Source organism: Eptesicus fuscus, chromosome 21 (genome assembly GCF_027574615.1).
Source record: "Eptesicus fuscus isolate TK198812 chromosome 21, DD_ASM_mEF_20220401, whole genome shotgun sequence".
NCBI classification, from domain to species: domain Eukaryota; kingdom Metazoa; phylum Chordata; class Mammalia; order Chiroptera; family Vespertilionidae; genus Eptesicus; species Eptesicus fuscus.
Genome location: NC_072493.1, coordinates 6,212,854 through 6,236,041, shown reverse-complemented (window position 1 = coordinate 6,236,041; position 23,188 = coordinate 6,212,854). Strand labels below are relative to the sequence as shown.

Here is a 23,188-nt window from a genome sequence, read left to right as displayed (position 1 = left end):
TCTGGCTCTGCCCGCCCACCCCGTCCCCACTGGGGCCTGCCTTTCTGTAGTCAGCGCTGGAACATTCTGGAGCTGGCTCCTCGAGGTGGGGGTCGGGGTGGAGGTGTGGGGAGCCAGCAGGAGGTGGATTCTAGGAGGGACTCAGAACAGGGCCCTGGCCCCTGCCCGCCCCCGGCTGCCTGCAGACCTGGCTCCTGCCCCAGTGAACGCTGCCCCGGACCAGGGACCAGGCGGGGAAGGCACTGGGGAGGAGATCAAACCTGGAGGCCGTGGCTGGGACTGCGCACCCCTTGCCCAGCACCATGCAGGGTGAAGGGGCCGGCTGCCTGGCCTCATTGCTGAGAGGGCACCCCATCCCCATCTGGCTTCAGGAAGTTGCCCCTCACCCTGTGACCTGTCTGCCCAGAGCCCTCTGTCCAGGCAAAACCAGCTCCGACCAGTTTGTGTGGCCAGCGAGGCCCAGGCTTGTAGGCAAACCAGTCCTTGTTGGACGCACCTCCTCTGCCCCCTCCCGCCCCCTCCCCCGCCACAGCCCTGGTCCTGTCCCTCTGCCCCATGAGGAAGGCCTCACAGGCCCAGGGAACCTCGCTCTCCACCCCTCCAGTGGTGGTGCCTGGAACAGCAGGCTGAGCCTCACACCTGGAGCCAGAACCCCTGCTGAGTCAGAGTCAGGGGGATATTTGAGACCTGGCAGTTCCAGGCAGCGGACCAGGCGTGTGCCGCACGCAGACCTCGCTGGTGCACTGACAGCCCTGCTGGGACCGTTGCTGACTCTCCAGGCCCGAAGGCACCCCGTCTAGCTGGCAGTGAGCCGGCCCTGCCACAGCGCCAGGCGGTGGGCAAAAATGGCAGAAGCACCGCTGGAGGCAACCTGAAAGGGCCCATGGCTCTGGGGCCAGGCGTGGGCCAGGCGGGCATCCGGCTCCTGCCCCAACACACACTCGCTGCACCTGTGCCTCCCCATCAACACTCCCGCCTCCGGGCAGCCCGGGCCCAGCTGGACGCGCGGCTCCTGGCTGCCTCACGCTGTCCCCACTCAGCACGTTACTGATGCAGGTGCTGGGGCCCCTGGCGGGCGGGTGTGTGCGTGGGAACCACCCCAATGCGGTGGGAACACCTGAGCCCATGGTGCCCACGTCCGGGTCTGGGTCACGGTGGACAGCTGCCCGAGCACGGGGTCAGCCTCTGGTGTACAAGCCGGGATGACACCTGGGCTTTCAACCACGTCCGCGGTGACTTCCTGTTTATGAGGAGTCGTCTGGTTCGGCTTCTGTACCAGAAGTCAGTCCCACAGCGAACACGGCTTCCGGGCCACAGGGAGGGAGGAGGGCCTGGAGGCGCCAGCCTGGGGGGCACCGCCGCTCGGGGAGCCACATGCCCAGCCCAACAGAGCCCAGCTGACCGGCAGGCGGGCACCAGCAAGAGGGGTGGGCAGGCCTGATTCCTGGAGCCCCATGGTCCCTGGGGGAGTCCTGGCCGCAGGTCACGTGCCGTGGATCACGGCCTCAGAGAAGCAGGACCCGCTCTGTCCCAGGAGGCGCCCGGGCCTGCCCCTCGGGCAGCACAGCTCTCGGCTGAGCAATGGCCTTCGTCCCCAGGAGGGTGAGTGTGGGGTTTGCTGTCTGGAAAGAGAACAACCCCAAGTGGACAGAGACCCCCATGTCCGGAGGAGGGTGCTGGGGGTGCCACTGCCACCGCCGCCCACCAGCCAGGGCGGGGTCCTGGGGAGCCGGGCAGCTTCGGGGTCTCCCGCCCTCGGGAGCAGGAGGCTGTGCAGGCGGATGCAGGGTGACTGGGGCTACCCCACAGCCCGAGGCCGCCCTCAGCTGTGGAAGGAGGACCAGGAGACCCCGGAGTCGTAGAACCTGACCCGGCTGGGCCAGTCGCCCTCCCCGCCGCCCTCCTTGTCCTCCTCCGAGTCCTCGTCCTCGTCCCCACTGGACACCCCGCAGCAGGCCCCAGCCCCGGAAGGGGACCCCGCGGCCTGGCCCCCCGCCTCCTGCCCCTCGCCCTCCCCCTGGCGCCTCTGGGCGGCCAGCTGGCGGTAGCAGAGGCTGCAGACACGCTGGGGCTTGGGCGCCAGGCGGGGCAGCAGGACGCGTGCTCGGGAGCAGTCCCCGCAGACCACGAAGCCGCACTGGCGGCAGTGGTGGCGCCGCGTGAGCGCCGAGAAGCGGGTGTGCGTGCAGCGCATGCAGATGTCCGTGGCCTTGTCGGGCACCCAGGGCGCCGCGTGCTCCGTGCTGGGCGCGCGACCCGTGGCCCGCAGCTGCCGCCGCACGCACTCCTCGATGTGGCGGATCCACTCCTGGCGCTCCGTGGCCGAGGCGGCCGACACCACGAAGGACTTGCGGGCCGTGCGGATCAGCCAGCGGTTGCGGGCCTGCAGCGTCTCGGGCAGCGGCTCCAGCGTCACCTCCTCCAGCGGGATGACGCGCTGGGCGCGGTAGCGGCGCCCGCTGAGCACGATGCTGCCGTAGACCAGGATGTCGCTGAAGAGGAAGAAGGCGCGCGGCTGGGCCCTCTTGCGGCACTCCTTGGTCAGCACGCCCTCGCCCAGCAGCACGCGGCCCGGCAGCGCCAGCGGCTGCCCCGACGCCCCGAAGCAGCTCTCCACCTGGGCGATGCGCCGGCGGTTCACCTCCGTGTTGGCCAGGTGCTCCACCATCCTCGCGGCTGTGGGGGGCGCACAGGGCGTCAGGGGGCGGCACCCGGGAGGGACCACACTGCCCACCCACCTCCACCCACTCCGTGCCCAGAGGCCCAGCCTTAGACAAGGAGTCACTGGGCGGGGAGGGGTCCCAGGGGAGGGGCGTGGGGAGCCAGGGATGGGGAGGCAGCACTCAGACGGAGAGCATCATGGGAAGTGAAATAAGCCCATCAGAGAACAAGGATCACGTGACTCACTCCTATGTGGCATCTAAGGAACAAAATAAACGGATGGCCCGGTGGGCATTGCTCTGTGGCTGAGCATCGACCTATGAACCAGGAGGTCAGGGTTCGATTCCAGGTCAGGGCACTGGCCCAGGTTGTGGGCTTCATCCCCAGTAGGGGGCGTGCAGGTGGCAGCTGATTGATAGTTCTCTCTTATCATTGATGTTTCTCTCTCTCTCTCTTCCTCTGTGAAATCAATACAAATATATTTTAAAGAAAAAAACTGATGAACAAAATAGATCCAGAGACATAGAAGCACAGAACAGACTGTTGAACCTCAGAGGAAGATGGAGGAGGATAAATAGGAGGAAGGAGATCAACCAAGGACCTTGTATGCATCTATGCATAACCCATGGACACAGACTATAGGGTGGGGAGCAGGGGGCGGGCTAGAGGGGGTCAATGGGGAAAAAAAGGGGACATATGTAATACTTTCAACAAAAAAAGATTAAAAAAAAAAATAAAAGACAGCACACTGTCCCTGGGGGCGGCGGGGACCCCGGGAGCCTTGGCATACGGGGTGGGACACAGCTCCACGCCGTCCACCGCCTGCCTCCCTCGCTCAGATCTCAGCTCCATGCAAGCAGGAGCCTTTTCCTGTTCATGGCTGTAGCCCCGGCACTTGGGACAGGGCTGAGCACACAGTAGGTGCTTTGTAAGTGGCTCGTGGTGACCTTTCCAACACTCCCGAGGGCCAGAGGGAGCAGGGCAGAGGGCGGCCGCCACCACAGCCCACGTGCCAGGCACATTCCTGGTCAGGCGCCTGGCAGGCCGGGATGGGAGCCCAGGCTGCAGCCAAGGACCGAGACCTATGACCCCAGCGCTGAGGGGGACGGGCCCGGGGCCGAGAAGAGGGAGGGGGGGGCCCTGGGGGCCCTGTGGTCGGTGAGCTCTGGGGCTGCTTGCAGGTCCCCTGACCAAAGGCCAGTGGGCATGGCCTGGAGGAAGTGAGCATAGGCGCCTGGCCAGGTCCCAGCGGCTCCCCAGCATCCGCCCACCTCCCCATGACAGGAGCCTCCCACCCTGGGTGACAGGACCTGGAGGTTTTTCTTGGTAAAAACAGCAGCCCTGCCTCCTCCTGCCTCCCCCCCCCCACCCCACCCCCAGCTGATGGGGAGGCCTTTTCTCTTTTCTGTTCTCACCAGAAAATGACCTCCCTCCCTCCCTCCCTTCTTCCACTGAGGGAGGACAGCGCTGAGCCCTGGGAGGGGTGTGGGCACCTGGGAGAGGGGTGTGGGCACCTTCGAAGCAGGGAGGGGGACCAGCCCTCAGAGGCAGACCTCCTGGTGGGAGGTATTTGCTAGGAGAACCGAGCAGGTCATTTCTGATGGGAGTGCTGGCCGCCAGGAGGAAGGCTGGCGTGGGGCAGGGATGGGGGTGCCAGCAGGATCGGGGACAGTCACCTGGCACCCCCTGCACCCTGTGAGGGAACCAGCCCTACACAGGCCGGAGGGGAGCCTGTTCTGGGCCAGGGAGCAGCCCAGGGACCTGACCCTCGGAGGCCGCGGAGGGAGGCGGGTGAGGTCAGGTCAGAGGGGCCGGCAAGGCCCTGTCTTTGCAGCCCACAGCCAGGAGGAGCTGGGGTGTTCTCCCAGGGCACCAGGTTCGGGAGGAGTTTGAGGGGGTGTGGATGAAGGTGGTGCCACTGGCCAAGTGCTCTCCCCCATGCAGAGGGCCCACCTCTCAGCCTCCCAGGCCCCGGGCTTCCCAGAAGCCCCCCCCCCCCCCCCCCCCCAGGAACAGGAAAGAGGAAACTAAACCACAGCTCAGGGACACAGCACAGCGGACGCCATCCAGTGTTCCCTCACTCAGGCCTTCCTCACTGCGCCCCTGAGGCCCTCCTTCCTCGGAGTCACTGCCCGGGTCCCTGTGGACTGACCCGGGAGCCCAGCTCTGAACTGCCCGGGCGGCTGCAGGCTGCTCTTCTCTATTTATTCATTTATTTTTAAATAGATTCCCACTGACTCAGAGAGGAAGGGCGAGGGAGAGAGAGACACACACATCAGTGATGAGAGGGAATCACTGATCAGCTGCCTCCTGCATGCCCTACACTGGGTGGGGATCGAGCCCACAACCTGGGCCTGTGCCCAGACTGGGATTCGAACCCGTGACCTGGTTTACAGGTCAATGTCAACCACTGAGCCACGCCAGCCAGGCTGAAGGCTGCTCTTTACTAAAAGCAGAATCAGATCTTCACCGCGCCCTCACCCCCCACCCCCACCCCCCCTGTCATGGGCCCCTTGGGGCAGGCGGGTCGGGCAGGTCCCTCAGCTCAGCTGGGCGGCCTCACCTCTGGGTCTTGGCAGCCCCAGGGCTGAGGTCAGGCCTGCAGAGACCCCAGTGGGAATCACTACCAGGAACACCCCTCCTCTAACTGGAAACTGTGGCAAGAGCGGTCCCCACCCCCTTCCTGCGCTGAGACAGCTTTGTTCAGATTCCAAACATTGCCCTCTCCGGCCGGCGGGCATGGAGAGCGAGTGTGGGTGATGGGCCTCCTTCCCCACCTGCAGGGGGCTGGCGGACACCCCACTCCAGCGCGGCCCGCTCCTCCAGCGGGAGAGGGAGGGGATCAGACGGATTCTAGGCGGGAGGGCGCGGCCTCACTGACTTCTTCCGTGGCATGGGCGCCCAGCCCTGCTTCCTTCGACAACTCCCACCAAGTCACAAACTCCACGGTCAGAGGGCAGGCGGCTCCTCAATGAGAGGCCCGTGAGGCCCAGGCCGCCACGCACCCCCCTCCCTCCGCTGGGGCAGCGGTCCCCACCTCTCCAGACCCCGCGGACAGGGACCAGGAAGGAGGCCCCGACGGCGGGGGAGGCCAGGTCTCTCCAAACAACACCCCGGACAACGGGCGCGCTGAGCTCCCTGCCGGCCCCGGGCGCCCGCGGAGCCCCCTCCGTTCACACGTCGCGCATCCCGAGAACCCTGCCGCAGCCCCGGCGCCCCCTCTTCTGTCCTCCCCTCTCTCCTCGGAGCCCCTGAAGCCCCCACCTCGCCTCCAGCCTTGCCGCCAGCAATGAGCGCCCTGCTCCGCGCCTACGCTGCGAGCCAGAGGCCGAGCCGTCCTGGCTGCGCACCCACCTGGACCTGGCGGTGCGGGGCGTGTGGGCGGCCGGCGGGAGCCCCCTGCTCCGCGCGTTCCTGCCCTGCCTGGCCCTGGGGGGCGCTTACCTCTCCGCCGGGACCCCGCGCGCCCACAATCCGCGCCGCGTCCCGCTCGCCCGCTGCTGCCCAGCCCCGCACCGCCCCCGCCGCGTCCGAACTCTCCCGGACACGCCCCCTGGGCGGCTCCGCCAATCGGAGCCCTGGCGCGCGGCGGGGGCGGGGCCTGGGCGCCCAGCCCGCAGAGCCCGAGTCCTGAGAAATGTGCGCGGGCGGAGCGGCCCGAGCGGCCCGAGCTGAGTGCGTGGGTCGTGTGCCCTGCGGGCGGGCCTGGGCGGGACGCCCTGCTGGCCGCCTCCGGCTGGTTCCCGGTTTCCTCTCCGCCGCCGCGCTCCGCACACCGGCCGCTCTCACCCGGGGCAGGTGGGTCCTGGACCTCGGCCGGCCGGCTGCGGGGCGGTGGGAGCGGGCCAGGGGAGGGCGGAGGGCGGGGCGGGGCTGGGCCTCCCCACCTCTGGGGGCCTCCCGGCTGCCCGCTGACGTGGTCATCTCCGCTAGAGGTTAATAATCATATTAACAAATCAGCAGCATTTTATCTATTTTTTTAAATTAACTTTTAAATATATTTTTATTGATTTCAGAGAGGAAGGGAGAGGTAGAGAGAGAGAAACATCAATGATGAGAATCCTCGATGGCTGCCTCCTGTGCGCCCCCTACTGGGGATCAAGCCACAACCAGGCAAATGCCCTGACCGGTGACCTGGTTTAGAGGTAGACGCTCAACCACTGAGCCACACGGCCTGGCGCATTTTATCTACTTTAAACCTTTTTAGTGGAAATTGTCCAACATGCACAGAAGGTAAGCCATGGTGCCCATCTCCAGGCAGAGCTGAGCCCTCAGACAGCGCGTGGGTTTCCCGGTCACTGCCGCCCCCACAGAGCTCCGTGGGTCCCTATCGCTCAGTGTGCCCACAGACGTCCCTGCAGTTCTGGAAGCCTGTGGATTTATGGGTCTTGATGGGGCAGCCAGGCCTCAATACAGAGGGGGAGATGAGCCCTTGGGACCCCAAGCGCCGAGGTGTAACCTCAGAGGTCAGCTGGGACATGAGGACTCTGGGAAATGCCATCCCAGGTGTACACGTTTTTTATGCCGCGGGCACAGCTATGTGGTTTGCCACAGCACCCTGCCTGGCACCCAGCACTGTGCCAGGCCCAGAGCAGGTGTCTGGAGAAGGAGGTGTTTCCATGGTTCTGGAAAACTGGGGAAAGGATGTTGGTCCTGGAGTCAGGACACCCCAACAAGCCTTGTCTCACTGTTGGTCAGGGGTCCACTAGGACCTCTGTCTCCTCATCTGCCCTTCCTGCCAGCTGTGCTGCTCTGGATGGAGCTCCGGGGAAGGCCCTGGAGGCAGCACAGACTCCGTCCTGCAGCTGCCTGTCCCTCCCCACGGGCCGCGTGGTCGGAGGAGACCTGGGCGGAGGGCCATGCTCCTCCAGGAAGAGGAAAAACTCGTGACTCACAGAGACGCAGAAGCTGAGTCAGCCCAGCCGCAAGCTGAGGAAAAGGCCAGGGCTCCCCGAGGCCTGTTCTGCGCCTCCCGGGCTCAGGGCTCAGGGCTCAGGGCTCAGGACTGGGGAACAAAAAGGAAAGCTGGGAAAACATAAAGAAAAGCAAACAGCCATGTGTTTGAGCTACGAGCACGCACACCGTCTCAGTCACACCGGAGGCCAAGGCTGCTTCACCACTTTAGACATAAGGACCCTGAGGAGTCCCCAGGTCCTCCCTCCTTCCTCTTCCTCCCCCTCCCCCTCCATATATATATACATATATAATTTTATATATTTTATTGATTTTTTTACAGAGAGGAAGGGAGAGGGATAGAGAGCTAGAAACATCGATGAGAGAGAAACATCGACCAGCTGCCTTCTGCACACCCCCCACCGGGGATGTGCCTGCAACCAATGTACATGCCCTTGACCGGAATCGAACCTGGGACCCTTCAGTCCGCAGACCTACGCTCTATCCACTGAGCCAAACCGGTTTTGGCCTCATATATTTTTATTGCTGTCAGAGAGGAAGGGAGAGGGAGAGAAACCTAAATGAGAGAATCATGGAACAGCTGTCTCCTGCACGCCCCCCACTAGGGACCGAGCCTGCAACTCACGCATGTTCCCCAACCTGGAATCCAACTGTGACCTCCTGGCTCATAGGTCAACGCTCAACCACTGAACCACGCCCAGACAGCTAGGATTGGTGTTTCCATCTCCCCCAGCCTCGGAGTGGAGTGGCTCCCTCCCTCCCTCCTGCCAGCCGGGAGCCAGGAGCCAGCTCTGGGGAAGACCTGGTGGGAGTAGCTCCTGGGAGCAATCATCTCATCACACTGGTGCTGATCTGAGGTTCATTTGGACTCAATGGGAGTGGTTTTATGAGGCGGCTGCCAGGCTCCAGCGAGTCTTATTGCTTAATTAAACACCAATTCCCGAGTCATTTATTTTGTTTTGTATTATTTTATTTTTTGTGCTGCAAAGAGGGTGAGGGAGGAGCTGAGATTCACAGCTCGGTGGGGTGCAGGCCCCTGGAGGCAGACAATGAATGAAAACCCTTCTGCAGCTGCCCTGTGGCTGTGGGAGGGGCCAGAGGGTGGGCATCCAGTGGGATGTGGGGTGTCACCCCTCAGCCCCCCCCCCCACGCCCCGACCTGGATGCTAGAGTGCCTGTTCTGGGCTGCAAGGGACCCTCAAAAATGCCACCACCCTACTTGGGGCCTTACCTACCGGCCAGGGGCAGGGCCCCTAGAGGAACATGGCTGGGGTGGGGCTGGCACCCCGCCCCGCTCTGCCCACTCCTCCCAGGATGACTCTGGCCACTTGCTTTTTCTCTCTGGGCCTCAGTTTCCCCAAATGAACACACAGGCCGAGTCCCACCTGCCTCACAAGGTGTTGAGGGGGTAGAGTGGGCAGTGGCGCTGGGGACGCTGGGGCGCCCGCTCCGGGGAGCGGATGAGGAAGTTTCAAACCGGGAGAGGCCCGGCTTCCCTGAGGCTGCAGGGGCAGCCTCTCCTCTGTACCAGGACTCGGGGAGGCGGAGAGAGCCTGTGTGCGGGTATGTGCATGCGTGCATGCATGTGTGTGCGTGCAGGGGTGCTGCTGGTGTGTCTGAGAGGCCCGAGCGTCCCATGTGCTGGGGGGTGGAGAGCAGCAGTCAAGGGCACACACTCTCGGGGCCAAGCTCTGGGGTTCAAATCCCAGCTCTTCTCTGGGCACATGACCCACCCTCCCTGCCTCAGTTTCCTTGTCTGTAAATGGGGATCCTGCCGCACTGACCTCCCAGGGGGGCCACAAGGGTTGGATAAGTCCAGGGAAGCATGGAACTCAGAACCGTGACCCATGTTTGCGCATCTGTAAGCACATGTGTGTCTTAAGGATTACATGTATGTAAACTCCATCTCAAGTCACATTTCCTGTAGCTTTATTTTTTAAACTTGGGGATGAGACTTCTCAAGATAAAATTAAGTCCCAGAAAAGGTGGCACATCTTTGCACGACAGGTCCTGATTGTGGGAAGCGAGTGTGGCTTCTCTTGGGGGACGAACCCGGGATAACTGCTCCCTGAGCCGGAAACAGTGATTTCTGTACCTCACCAGCGGCTGCGGAAACACTGCCTCCTGAGCCTGCAACCCTCTCCTCCCGCCCTCCTCCCTGCCGCCCGCTCCCAGCACTGACAGCCCCAGACCCCAGCACTGACAGCCCCAGACCCCCAGCACTGACAGCCCCAGACCCCCTGCACTGACAGCCCCAGACCCCCTGCACTGACAGCCCCAGACCCCCAGCACTGACAGCCCCAGACTCCAGCACTGACAGCCCCAGACCCCAGCACTGACAGCCCCAGACCCCCTACACTGACAGCCCCAGGGCCCAGCACTGACTGCCCCAGACCCCCAACACTGACAGCCCCAGACCCCCAGCACTGACAGCCCCAGACCCCAGCACTGACAGCCCCAGACCCCAGCACTGACAGCCCCAGACCCCCTGCACTGACAGCCCCAGACCCCCTGCACTGACAGCCCCAGACCCCCTACACTGACAGCCCCAGAGCCCAGCACTGACAGCCCCAGACCCCCTGCACTGACAGCCCCAGACCCCCAGCACTGACAGCCCCAGACCCCAGCACTGACAGCCCCAGACCCCCTGCACTGACAGCCCCAGACCCCCTGCACTGACAGCCCCAGACCCCCAGCACTGACAGCCCCAGACCCCCAACACTGACAGCCCCAGACCCCCAGCACTGACAGCCCCAGACCCCCTGCACTGACAGCCCCAGACCCCCAGCACTGACAGCCCCAGACCCCAGCACTGACAGCCCCAGACCCCCTGCACTGACAGCCCCAGACCCCAGCACTGACAGCCCCAGGGCCCAGCACTGACAGCCCCAGACCCCAGCACTGACAGCCCCAGACCCCAGCACTGACAGCCCCAGACCCCAGCACTGACAGCCCCAGACCCCAACACTGACAGCCCCAGACCCCAGCACTGACAGCCCCAGACCCCAGCACTGACAGCCCCAGACCCCAGCACTGACAGCCCCAGACCCCCTGCACTGACAGCCCCAGACCCCCTACACTGACAGCCCCAGACCCCAGCACTGACAGCCCCAGACCCCAGCACTGACAGCCCCAGACCCCAGCACTGACAGCCCCAGACCCCAGCACTGACAGCCCAGACCCCCAGCACTGACAGCCCCAGACCCCAGCACTGACAGCCCCAGACCCCAGCACTGACAGCCCCAGGCCCCAGCACTGACAGCCCCAGACCCCAGCACTGACAGCCCCAGGGCCCAGCACTGACAGCCCTAGACCCCAGCACTGACAGCCCCAGACCCCAGCACTGACAGCCCCAGGGCCCAGCACTGACAGCCCCAGACCCCCAGCACTGACAGCCCCAGATCCCAGTACTGACAGCCCAGACCCCAGCACTGACAGCCCCAGACCCCAGCACTGACATCCCCAGACCCCCAACACTGACAGCCCCAGACCCCCAGCACTGACAGCCCCAGACCCCAGCACTGACAGCCCCAGACCCCCAGCACTGACAGCCCCAGAACCCCTACACTGACAGCCCCAGAACCCAGCACTGACAGCCCCAGGGCCCAGCACTGACAGCCCCAGACCCCCAGCACTGACAGCCCCAGACCCCCTGCACTGACAGCCCCAGACCCCCAGCACTGACAGCCCCAGACCCCCAACACTGACAGCCCCAGACCCCTTGCACTGACAGCCCCAGACCCCAGCACTGACAGCCCCAGACCCCCAACACTGACAGCCCCAGACCCCAGCACTGACAGCCCCAGACCCCAGCACTGACAGCCCCCGACCCCCTGCACTGACAGCCCCAGACCCCCAGCACTGACAGCCCCAGACCCCCTGCACTGACAGCCCCAGACCCCAGCACTGACAGCCCCAGACCCCCAACACTGACAGCCCCAGACCCCCAGCACTGACAGCCCCAGACCCCAGCACTGACAGCCCCAGACCCCCAACACTGACAGCCCCAGACCCCCAACACTGACAGCCCCAGACCCCAACACTGACAGCCCCAGACCCCCAACACTGACAGCCCCAGGCCCCAGCACTGACAGCCCCAGACCCCAGCACTGACAGCCCAGACCCCCAGCACTGACAGCCCCAGAGCCCAGCACTGACAGCCCCAGACCCCCTACACTGACAGCCCCAGACCCCAGCACTGACAGCCCCAGACCCCAGCACTGACAGCCCCAGGCCCCAGCAGCTCCGGGAGGCTGCCATCCGCTCAGGGAGCTGAGCCGCCTCACACAGAGCAGCCTTCCCGCCCCAGGGGCCGGCCCCGCAGGAGCATCTGCAGAGACCTTCCCCAGAGGGGCTGCCGCCAGCGGCTGTCACAGGGCAGCCAAGGGCCGGAGAGGGGCCTGGGAGGTGACCCTCTGCCAAGTGGCCGCTCGGTCCTCCTCTGAGGAGGTGGCATTAGGTCTACCCTCCCTTCTCCTCCCCGCGCCGCCCCCCCCCCCCCCCCACCGCTGAAAGGAGCGGACGGAGAACTGGGCAGACGCCTGGCTCACCCATGGTCAGGCCCACCCTTGGCGTTCTGTTTTCTTCTGATTGCACACAAATATTTAACTGCACTCACTGTGTGCAAGGCCGTCTAGTTGCCCGAGGTTACCCCGTGATGATGGTGGAGACAGACAAGCCCTGGCGGCCCATCTTATATTCCAGTAAGGAGCAGGCACGGTGGTTCAGGGCTAAGTGGGGTGGAAAGTGCAGGAGGGTCCAGTGGGGAGGAACCATGGAGGGACCATAGGGCTGCTGAGGAAGGGGTGGGGGAGGGCTGAGTGCAGAGGGGCTGCCTGGGGCTGGAGTTCCAGCAAAGAGGCCAAGGAGGAGGCAGTGTGCGGAGGCGGCAGGACACGGGTGGGAGGGTTTAGGGGCTGAGAGAGGGTCGTAGAGGCGGCCCGCTGGGGCAGGAGCGGCTGTCCTTCTCAGGGTCCTGGCAACTCATGCGTGGGTTTGGGCAGAAGAGTGAGTGACAGGACATGAGTCACGGGTCACAGAGGTCACCTGGCTGTGCCAGGGCCGAGTGTGGAGGGAGGGGCAGGGAGGCTGTGGCTGAGATGCGGTGGGGACAGGAGCTGGGCCTGGGAGGTGGCAAGAGGGTGAGGGGAACCATGGCACTCAAGGACACTGGTGGGGCCGTGAGCGTGAGATCTACGCACCTGCTGGTGTTTAGTGAGCGTCTCTGCGAGGTACTCTCTCCTCCCTCTTCCTCCTCTCCACCCCGCCTCACCCTGACCAGGCCTAGGACCACTTCCTGGGAGAGGCCGCGGGGGCTGCTGCCACCTCTTCTGTGGGCAAAGCCGCCAGGACAGCCAGGCTGGGCCCGAGGGACGCCAGCCCGCACCCCGCGGCTCCACATCCACTACGCCCCGCTCGCCCTTCACAGCCCAGGGAAACCACCGGGAGCGTCACGGCCTCGTTTTAATCTGTCTCCCACCCTTGTTAATGACGCCTGTTTAAGACACCCATTAAGGGCCGTGCAGTTAATTAAATGGACAATTCCAATACAGTTCTACCAGAAGCCCCTTGATTAAGTTAATATTAGAGACATTTAACAGATGTCTTAATTAGGCACTACAGCGACGAAACGTCAACGCAGTGAGAACGCACGTCGCTGTCCAGGGAGCTCTTCACCATGCATTACGGTGGCGCGTCCATGTTTACTCTCAGAGCCCGAGCGAGGCCGCTGACCTTTCCCGCACCTGGAAGCGCCGTCCCGAGGCCACGGTCTTGAGCCCCAGCCCAGACGCCTGAGCTGGAGGGACGTCAGACACCATCTGGAGCCCACGGTCCCCAAATATCAGTGACAGGGGAGCAGCTGGGTCGCAGAGGACGCGAAGCTCCCCGGGACCCCTGGGGTCCCCCTGCAGCCCAGGACCTGGCTGCGGTCACGTGCACCCTGCGATCCTGGTGCAGGAGTCCCAGGTGCCTCTCCAGGAAACCCCCATCGCCTGCTGGCCCCCTGGACAGAGGGTGACACTGAGGCCCCGACTTCAGGACGGTGCATGGCCGGTGGAAGGCCCCCTGCCCACAGACCGGAACGTCCCCAGCAGCTCCTGCAGCTACCCCCCACTCGGCGGCAGAGCCTCCGCGTCTCCTGGGCATTTGGGACTGGCAGCTAGAGCCCCACGCCCCTGCCCATCTCTCCTCCTGCTGGCCCCAGGTCCCCGATGGCTCTGCGGGCCCTCCCCTGAGCCTGGGGGTGACCACATTCTTCAAATCCCACAGCTGCTCGGATGCGGAGCCCCCTCCAGGGAGCCCCCTCTTCCCACCCAGGCCCCAGAGGGAGGGCAGAGTGGGGGGTTCAGCTGTTTGCAGAAACTGTGGTCCAGACCCGACACAGACCAGAGCCGGGACCCACGCCTGTGGCAGTGTCTGCAGAGCGGAGACAAGGCCTGACTCGGCCCTGCCCGGGCCCCACCCTCCCACCTGCTGCACTGCAGGAGCCCCAGAAACTCGAGCCAAGGCCACGGTCATTTTATTATCACAAACAGCTCGAGTCACAGAGCACACAGACGCAGGACGGGCGGTAGAGCTCCCACGCCCACGAGCCAGCAGGGCCGCTCGGTGTCTCCTGCCCCGCTCTTCTCGGGAGGAAGGAACACGCAGGTCCCCAGGATGATGCACCCTGCTCCTCGACACCAGGCGTTTCTTCCCAGGTGTCCTACCGACTGGAATGGTCTCCCCGGAAGTGCCTGCCATCTCCCAGGAGCTGGGCTCGGGGCCGGCGTTCCTCTCAGCCGTGACCCGTGGGCCGCAGCGCTCACAGGTCCATGGTTCCCTTCGCTTTGAACTTTTTGGCGGACCGCTCGCTCGACCGAAGCTGGAATTTGCTCCCGTGAATGTAGGAAACGAAGCCGTCGGTTTCCACAGAGAACACACAGCCCAGCTTGGGGATCACTGCAGGGGAGCAGGAGAGACCGCATGGGGGCCACAGCAAGCCCGCCCGCGTGCAGGCATACCCACGGAGGTTCTGGAATGAGCTCACAGGAAACCAGGCTCGCGGGGTCACCCTGCACAGCCAGGTCACTCCGTCATACATAGAGCTCAGCCCCCGATGGTCAGGGCTCAAGGCTGTGAGCCCCTCTCAGCACCAGGAACGCCCAGGGCAACTCCAGCCCAGGTCTCCCCCGAGCTTTCAGTGGGCTCGCAGCTCTGCGCTCGGTGGGAAACACTGACCATGCTCTCAGGTGAAAACCAGAGCGAAAGCCCTGCAGGGAAACGGACGGCAGTGGCGGGAAAGCCAGCTCAAAAATTAAAGGAGCCGCCAGCCGACATGGCTCAGAAGTGTCGACCCATGAACCAGGTCAGGGTTCGATTCCTGGTCAGGGCATGTGACCAGTTTGCAGGCTCCATCCCCAGTGCGGAGCGGGCAGGAGGCAGCCGATCCATGATTCTCCACCAATGATATTTCGTTTTCTCTCTCCCTTCCTTTCTGAAATCAATTAAAAAATATTTTTTAAAGAAAGGTAACATTTTTTTAAAAAAAGTTAAAGAAACCAAACCCCCATGTGTGGTTTTGAAATTCCTGTGCCTGTGCGTGGCTCACACCTGTTGCTAGACGGGGAGCTAGAGGGGGGCTCTCAGGCCCCCTGGACCCACAGGCTCACAGCCAAGGGCGCAGCTCCTGCACCCCCAGGGGCAGGTGTGGCCTCTGCAGATCCCTGGAGTCGGTGCTGACCCGAGGCCCTGCGGCCACAAGGTGAGGGCTGGCGACGCCCACCGCCCACAGCGCCGAGGGGACAGGACGCACCTTTCAGGCGGTCTCCTTTGGTGATGATTTTGAAAACGTGCTTTGTTTCCTGCAGGAGGATCCCTGTGACACCCACGTAGGAGGGGCACTTGGATTTCGTGACTGCAAAGGAGAAGCGGTTCCAGCTCAGGCCTTGCCCAGCGGGGAAGGAGTGCCGGGGGCCAGGACTGAGTGGAGGGAGGACCCACTTCCCCGCCCTCTGCCTGTGACCCTGCGATGGCCGACAAGGTGTCCTTTGGGGCCCGCAGGCCAGGGTGTGGGCAGGATTCGCGAGCCAGGTCACACGTGTGTCCCACACCCTCCAGACAGCAGTCGGGGCCATGTGGCGAGGGCAGAGACCACCTAGAGGATGTCTCTCCGCCCAGCGCCAACCTGGGGACATCCCAGGCAGGAACACTCTAGCACCCTGACCCCTGACCCCGCAATGCTGCCCCGCGTGCCACCTGCTCTCAGGCCCTTACCTGAAACAATGGCGCCATGGAGATCTGCCTTCAACAGCTTGGCCTGGATCGCCTGGGGCTGCCTGCGGGGCAGACAGAAGACTAGTGTCTGCGGGACACAGAGCTCTGGAAGCGGGCTCCCAGGCCGCATCTACAGCCGTCAGGGTCAGGGTCCACGAGACACGGGTTTCCCCAAAGGGCAAGGCTTCAGAAACTGAACTCACGTGTCTGGCCTGAGGCCATTGCACAGGTCCCGGATGTACTGTTTCCAGAGCTCGTGCAGGGGGAGGAAGAAGTCATATCTGGAAAGTCAGAGGGTGGGAGCTAGGCACTGAGCTCGAAGACACCGTCCAAGGCACAGCGCTCGGCTTCCCGCCAAGGATGCCTGGGCCACCATCTCCATTCGAGGGACACAGCTGTGGCAGCTGGAGCGCAGGCAGCGGCCTGAGACCACGAGGCAATGTCTAGAGACGCCGGAGCAGCCGGACACACCCGGCCACGCTGCCTGGGCCGAGGCGGTGGACCCGCCTGCACGGCAGCCAGCACACGGCACCTGGCCTTCTCCGCGAGAAACCCACTCCAGGCCTGCTGACGCCTGCTACTCTGAGGCCCCGGCCCCACGCGTCAGGACGATGAGCTAGGTGAGCCCTCGTTCAACACGAGCTGCTGGCTGTCACGAAGGACCCGGGGAAGGTGACGGGTCTGCCTGGCAGGGGAGGGCGCGGAGCAGAGGACCCCGAAGGCTCTCCTCGGGGGCCACCGTCACACATCCCGGCGCCTCTGGGGAGTCCTTTACCTGGAACTGTGGGTTAGAGAACGGAGAACCGCGGCTCAAACCTGAAGGGGGCCATAGCGGTGAGGACACCACGAGGCCCCCTGAGACAGACAACGGCCCCCCTGCCCCCAAACCCAGCTGATTTCTCGAGAAGCCAGGGACAGTGGGTGTAGGAGGCTGCTGGCTACGGTCTGGAAGCGAAAGTCTACAAACAGTCCCACGGCACCCACACCCAGAGCCGGGCCAAGGAGGGCGGGGCCGGCAGGAGGCAGGAGCCCCTCCCGCTAAGGGGGCCATGTCCCTCGCGGAGGCTTCCCGACACGTGGGTGATTCTGCCTGCTGCTATGAGAAGCTTCTAGAGATACAGATTAAGAAGTCTCAGTTGCTCTTTTCTAAAAGAGCTGGAAGACAGCCAGCCTGTTGCCATGGGCAACAGACCACTACAGGCAGGGTCCTATTAGGATTGGGACAGAAGCCAGCCACTCACCAGCCTCCCTATTAAAAGCCAAACCCAAACCCAGTCCCGGTTGGTAAAGGAAGGCTCCCCCCTGGTGGCAGAAGCGGGAGGCTGCACCAGCCGGGAAGGCAGGCGGGAAGGCCGGTACCTCTGCTGCTCCGGCTTAATGTCGAAGAGCCGCAGCGCCCTCCTCTGCCGCGCGGACAGGCCCCGGGGCCGCCTCCTCTGCTCCTTCCGCCTCGGGCGGGTGAAGTAGTCCAGCACCACGGCCTTGCGCTGCAGCTGGTCCTCGCGGGCGCGCGGGCTCATGTGGGGCGTGCAGCGCCGCAGGAAGGCCTGCAGGAAGGCCTCGGCGCGCTGGGCTCCGGGGCGCTGGTGGGACAGCAGGGGGGGTGAACGGGGGGGGGGGGGGGGCTCACTGCTCGGCCCGGCACAGCCCGCCGGGGCCCTCACAGGCAGGCTGCCTCCCCGACCACACCGCCTCCGCGCGCCGGCTGTCCCCCGCCCACCGCTGTCCAGGTGCAAAAGCCACATCCCGACCCCAGTCCGTGGCCGACACGGAGACAGCCAGGCCACACTCCAGCGGCCCACCCTGTTCCCTGAGGCCATCCTGGTGGTGACAGCACACCTCTCTCTGTGGAGGAAAAGACGCCCTGGTCTTCGCAGGGAGGGAAGAGGGGCCACGTTTAATCAGTAATGACTGGAGGCAGCTCAGGGCGGAGCCAAGCCCCGGCCTCGCAGGAGAGGATCTAACCCTCAGGAAGGGTTAGCCACAGCCAGCCAGGAGTTGCATTTGCTCACAGTGCGGGCCGCCGTCCTCTTATTCGGTTTCCGGCTGTGGGCGCATCACTGGGGGAAGGACCTGTCAGCGCATCTCAGCACCGCCCCCTCCCGTCTCCTGCTCGCTCTCTGGACACACAGCAGAGCCTCAGGTGACCGTGACGGTCACAGTGTGTAATTCTGGAGGGGACTCGGAGCATCACTGCCCCTGAAAATGCTGCTGCCCCCACCCCCACCCCCACCCCCCAGCCCCGGCAGCTCTGCCTCCTGAGGTCCGGCCTCTGGCAGGCCACCTCCTGGATCCTCGCTGTACTAAGCGGCTGTAAACACCCGGGCTGATGTGTCCCTGGAGAAGCTGTGATACGCACACGCTTCAAGTCCCTCACAGAGAGGGGACTGAAAGGATTGGACTGTCTTGAACACATACTCGGTCCTCCATGGAGAAGCCAAATAAAGGCCAATCAGTCTCAAAATCCTGATTTCACGGCATCTCCCTCCTCATGAGTCACTGGCGCAGCTTCTGCCAAATGGGCAAATCCCAGAAGAATCCACAAATCTCACAAAATGAGATCTCCCTGCCCTGTTGGGGGTGAGGGGGAGCCAGTGACCAGGTCAAATGACAGTGTCCCCAGGGTGGGTTTCAGGGGGACACAGCCCAGTGTCCCCATACAATGGGAGATGACACAAATCCGAGGTCCCGGGTAACCACGCCCGACTTGGGCGCGACGGGAAAGGAGACCCGCGTGTGGGACAGCCGTCAGGACAACAGGCCCCGCTGGAGCCCCGGGGACTGGGGAGACGAGGAGTGGGACGCGGAAAGGCTTTGAGGCCACCGAGCCATCTGTGTCATCGCCCCGTCGCTCCCAGACCACCTGCCAAGCACCTACCTGGACATCGAGCTCCTTGGCCTCTTTCTGGGAGAGGGCGTGGTAGATTCCACCTGGGGACGGGACAAGGACACGAAATGATTCCTGCTGGGCGTAAGGCCCGAGGCGAGGCGGTGTCAACGCTGAACAGAGCAGTGCTTCTTCAGACAGGAGGCGGGGCTGCAGAGGGCACAGCGGCGAAGCTGTCATGGACGCTCTCACCCTGCCCACGGATCCCGTCCATCACAGAAAGCCCAAGGGCGGACTTCAAAAGGCGCTTCTCGGACACGAACGTGCGGGGGGACCTCTGGGACTTATCAGCATAGAGACTCTTGGGCCCCGTTCCTGTATCCTGCCTTTCTAGCAAGTTCTCGGATGGAGCTGCAGGTCAGCAGACCACACTTGGAGCTGCACGGGCTTAAAACACTGGACGAAAAGGACCACACACTCCACCTGACGAGCTCAGGAGAGGCCTGCGTGGCGGCCTTACAAATGCAGAGACCTCCCGTAACCACACAGGAGGGTCTGAAATGAGAACTTTTAAACTAAAGGCAGTTTATGGTGGGTAGTCATGTCCTAGGCCAGTGGTCGGCAAACTGAGGCTTGCAAGCCACATGCGGCTCTTTGGCTCCTTGAGTGTGGCTCTTCAACAAAATACCACGGCCTGGGAGAGTCTATTTTGAAGAAGTGGCGTTAGAAGAAGTTTTAAAAATTTGGCTCTCAAAAGAAATTTCAATTGTTATACTGTTGATATTTGGCTCTGCTGACTGATGCGTTTGCCGACCACTGGCCTAGGCTAGAACCTTCCCTGAAAAAAGTCCGTCTTTACCTTAATCGAGCCTGTCTACGGTCGTTTTGCAACTACGGTAACAGACCTTTGGAACGTCAAAGTCCATTCCTTTCTCCAGACCCCTCAAAGCACAGGTGCCGAGCCAGTGGGGAGACCACAGATGCCCTCACTGTTGCTGTTATTGTGTTCATTGCTGACTGTTAACTATCCTGTACCCACCTCTGTACAAGAAGTACATGACTATCACTTTACTTTTTATCCAATCCCAGAGACCCCCCAACCCTACTTTGCTTTCTCCTGCCTCCATAACCTATCACCAGTGGGTTTCATGTAGCCCACTTCTGCCTCTTTTTTTTTAAATTAGTTTTTTATAGATGTCCTTTAGCAGGATAAGGAAGTTTCTTTTTTCAAAAAAATATATTTTATTGATTTTCCCACAGAGAGGGAGAGGGATAGAGAGCTAGAAACATCGATGAGAGAGAAACATCGATCAGCTGCCTCCTGCACCGCCCCCACTGGGGATGCGCCCGCAACCAAGGCACATGCCCTTGACGGGAACCAAACCCGGGACCCCAGTCCACAGGCCGACGCTCTATCCACTGAGCCAAACCGGTTTCGGCCTGCCTCCTCTTTTGATTGTAATGTATTAAATAGGGTGCAAACTGCCATTTTCAGGAGCATTTTCTTGATCCGTTGAGATTTTGCTTCCTGGCAGTTGTCATCAGTTTGGCTCACATAACTCACGAAAATTCTCTATGGGTTTGAATGCTTCTTACGTTGACAATTCCACAGGTTAGGAGCTAAGGAGCTGCTCACTTTGTAATGGAGTAACTCATTTAAAAGTTATGTGATGCATGGAGCTCCAGTGGCGCAATCGGTTAGCGCACGGTACTTATAAAAGTTATGTGATGCAGGTGGTTGGGAATATTAAATTTTGTTAAAAAGATTCTTCAGTTTGGTATCTATGAAATTGGATCATACAATTGACGGTGTCCTAAAGTGATAAAATACAATAGGTTTCTTTTCAAGCTCAAAATATACACTGAGTGGCCAGATTATTATGATCTCTGAACGCATAATAATCTGGCCACTCAGTGTATATCCTATATAATAAAAGGCTAATATGTAAATTGTCCCCTCGACCAGGAGTTCAACCAGCAGGCAGGCCAGCCAACCGCCCATGTCCCCTCCCCCTGGCCAGGCTGCCCGGACCCCACCCATGCACGAATTCATGCACCAGGCCTCTAATACACACACACACACACACACACACACACACACACACACTCTCACACTGAGTGGCCAGATTATTATGTGTTCAGAGATCATAATAATCTGGCCACTCAGTGTATATATTCACCAATGTGGCTTCAACTTCTAAACACATCCACGATCCTGTTTCTTACTTGTTTTTCTGAAGAAAACCTGTGGCACTGGAGACGTGGACAGAATAAGAATGAGACAAAGCCCTGATTCAAGCACCCAAATATTAGAACATTTGGTTCACACTATACTCTGTAAGTTTCCCTTTTGTGTCCCTGTGCACATTTGATCCAACAAACCAAAGTGGCTACAATTCTTCTATATGGAGTCTAGTCCTCCCCCAAATGTAAGGTGAGGAGTATAACCTGTTTGTAGAGAGCAACTTGCAAGGCCGGAAACCCCAGGAATGATTGCTCCACCAGGCCCAGGTGTCTAAGACTTGGGGGTCTTTTCAGTCACAACACACACCTAACATTTATGGAGCCCGCAATACTTGCCACATCCCTTCTGAAGAATCCTGTAACGTGGTCATTATTCCTATTATCATCCGAGAACACGGAAGCTCGGATACACTGAGACGCTACACTGGGTCACACAGGTAGGCACCTGCAGAGGTGGGACTCGGAACCCCGATGCAAAGGCCGGTGTCAACGGTGTCTACACTCCCCTGCCTACAGCTGCCCCAGCGCTGGCTCCCCTCGGGCACAGCTCTCCGCCAACGCCGGGGGCGGGGGTGGTGTCACTGCCCAGCAAGCGCCCAGGGCTCCTCACCGCATTAGGGTCGTTCATAGAGCGGCAGGCCGGGCAGGCCTTGGCCACGGCCACCCCGGGAGGGAGCGGTCAAGTCGGGCGAAGGCCCTGGTCGGTCCCGTAGCACCCACGCCACCGAGCGGCCCCCGAGAACCGGCCTCCAGCTCGGACACCAACCCCAGGCTCAGTGACGGGGCCGGGCCAGCCGGGCCTCAGTTTCCCCGAGGGAAAGTGAGGCAATTCCCACAACAGCCCCACTTGCACTCCGCAGCGACACTTTTCACTCCCCAGCACCCCGCACCCTGACGTCCCTTTTCACTCCCCAATGCCCGATCCCTGACGTCCGAGCCCGTGGCCCTCAGCCCCACTCACTCCTCATTCTGGGGCCGCTTCCGGTGCGCTCTGATGACGTCTCCATCGGGCGCCGCTCACACTTTTCCTCCCTCCACCTCCTTCCGGGGCCCGCGACCACCTCGGCCCCTGTCGTCGGAGTCGGCGGTGGAGAGGGTCCTCGTCCCCGAGCTCGCGCGGCACAGAGTCCGCAGACCGACACGCTTGGGCTCGCAGGCGCTGGGCGCTGGTGCGTGATGCCGCCGGTGACGTCACTGAGTGCGCCTACTAGGTCGGCGCATGCGCCTTGTGCCGACGACGCTGCGGGGGGGGGGGGGGAGGGAAGGGGGCGTGGCTGCCCCTGCGGAGTCTGCGCAGTGGGGCTTTTTTCAGCCTCGTGTTTCCGAAGCCGCGAAGGCTAAATGCCGTAGGGTTGCATCTAGCGCCTGTGGAATCCTTAACATTTTTCTTTTTTAAAATTAGCTCCGAATGATCAACTTTCAAACATGGATTCAGGTGTTCTCCCACTCCTGATTTTGTGAAAGTGATTTTGTGGAAGATCCACGGGAAGTCTATGGTATTGCAGCAAACACCCCTGCCCCCCCCCAGCCCAGTTTATTATAAAAATCTTCACATAAACAGGAAAATGGAAGAATTCTGCAGTGAACACCGTATGCTGTCAGATTCTATAATTAGCGTTTTGCCCCATTTTCGGGGTTTCTTCAGAAGGCTGCTCACAGGATGTGAGGCGGAGGACCCGAGAAGTTTCATACACGAGTTCGGAAGGATTGAGCCTCAGCTGCTAAAGAAGCGCATTTCTGTGAAAATGGATTTCCTGCCATTATTTAAGTCAAAGAAAAGGTCCCCATCCCAAAGAAATACCACCAAACCTGCAACAAGAACATGGAGTCCTTCGTTTTCAGTGAAAGTTGTCATCCTCCAAGTTTAAAAAAGAGTCGGTTTATTATTTTATACTAGAGGCCCAGTGCACAATTTGTGCACTGGTGGAGTCCCTCGGGGTAGCCTGCCGGGATTGGGCTGAAACCCGCAGTCCAAAGCCACCTGCAGCTCCTGCCTGCTGCTCCCACTCATCCCGCCCCGCTGCGCTTGCCTTGGACTCGCGCCCAGTCCGTCCTGATCGGAGAGGCTCGCACTGCCCACCCATAGCGGTGCTTGCCAGCTGTGAGCCCTACCTCTGGCGCCCATCCCGAAGGGGGGTGGGGGTGGGTGCCAGGACGCAATTGGCCCTCCGGTGGGAGGTGGGACGCCCTTGCAGCCCTGGCATCCGGTTCTCTCCCACCAATGTTCCTGCTGGTTGTCAGGAGCCACCTGGTGGCCGCTTTTATATCTTTTCTTCCTGGCTGAGT

General features: G+C 62.0%; 2 protein-coding genes across 2 annotated transcripts; both read right to left on the bottom strand.

The window, feature by feature from the left end:
* Nucleotides 1-539: 539 nt before the first annotated feature.
* LOC129147659 (pleckstrin homology domain-containing family F member 1-like) lies at nucleotides 540-6,155 on the bottom strand. Its single transcript, XM_054710596.1, has 2 exons — nucleotides 6,106-6,155; nucleotides 540-2,676 (listed from the first exon to the last, which is right to left on the bottom strand). Exon 2 carries the CDS (start codon nucleotides 2,666-2,668, stop codon nucleotides 1,823-1,825), a length of 846 nt encoding a protein of 281 aa, XP_054566571.1. The 5' UTR covers nucleotides 2,669-2,676; nucleotides 6,106-6,155; the 3' UTR covers nucleotides 540-1,822.
* Nucleotides 6,156-14,078: 7,923 nt separating this feature from the next.
* POP4 (POP4 homolog, ribonuclease P/MRP subunit) lies at nucleotides 14,079-22,078 on the bottom strand. The gene is made up of 7 exons (XM_028127021.2): nucleotides 21,864-22,078; nucleotides 18,710-18,762; nucleotides 17,191-17,414; nucleotides 16,035-16,112; nucleotides 15,832-15,893; nucleotides 15,371-15,472; nucleotides 14,079-14,517 (listed from the first exon to the last, which is right to left on the bottom strand). Exons 1-7 carry the CDS (start codon nucleotides 21,907-21,909, stop codon nucleotides 14,381-14,383), a joined length of 702 nt encoding a protein of 233 aa, XP_027982822.2. The 5' UTR covers nucleotides 21,910-22,078; the 3' UTR covers nucleotides 14,079-14,380.
* Nucleotides 22,079-23,188: the final 1,110 nt, after the last annotated feature.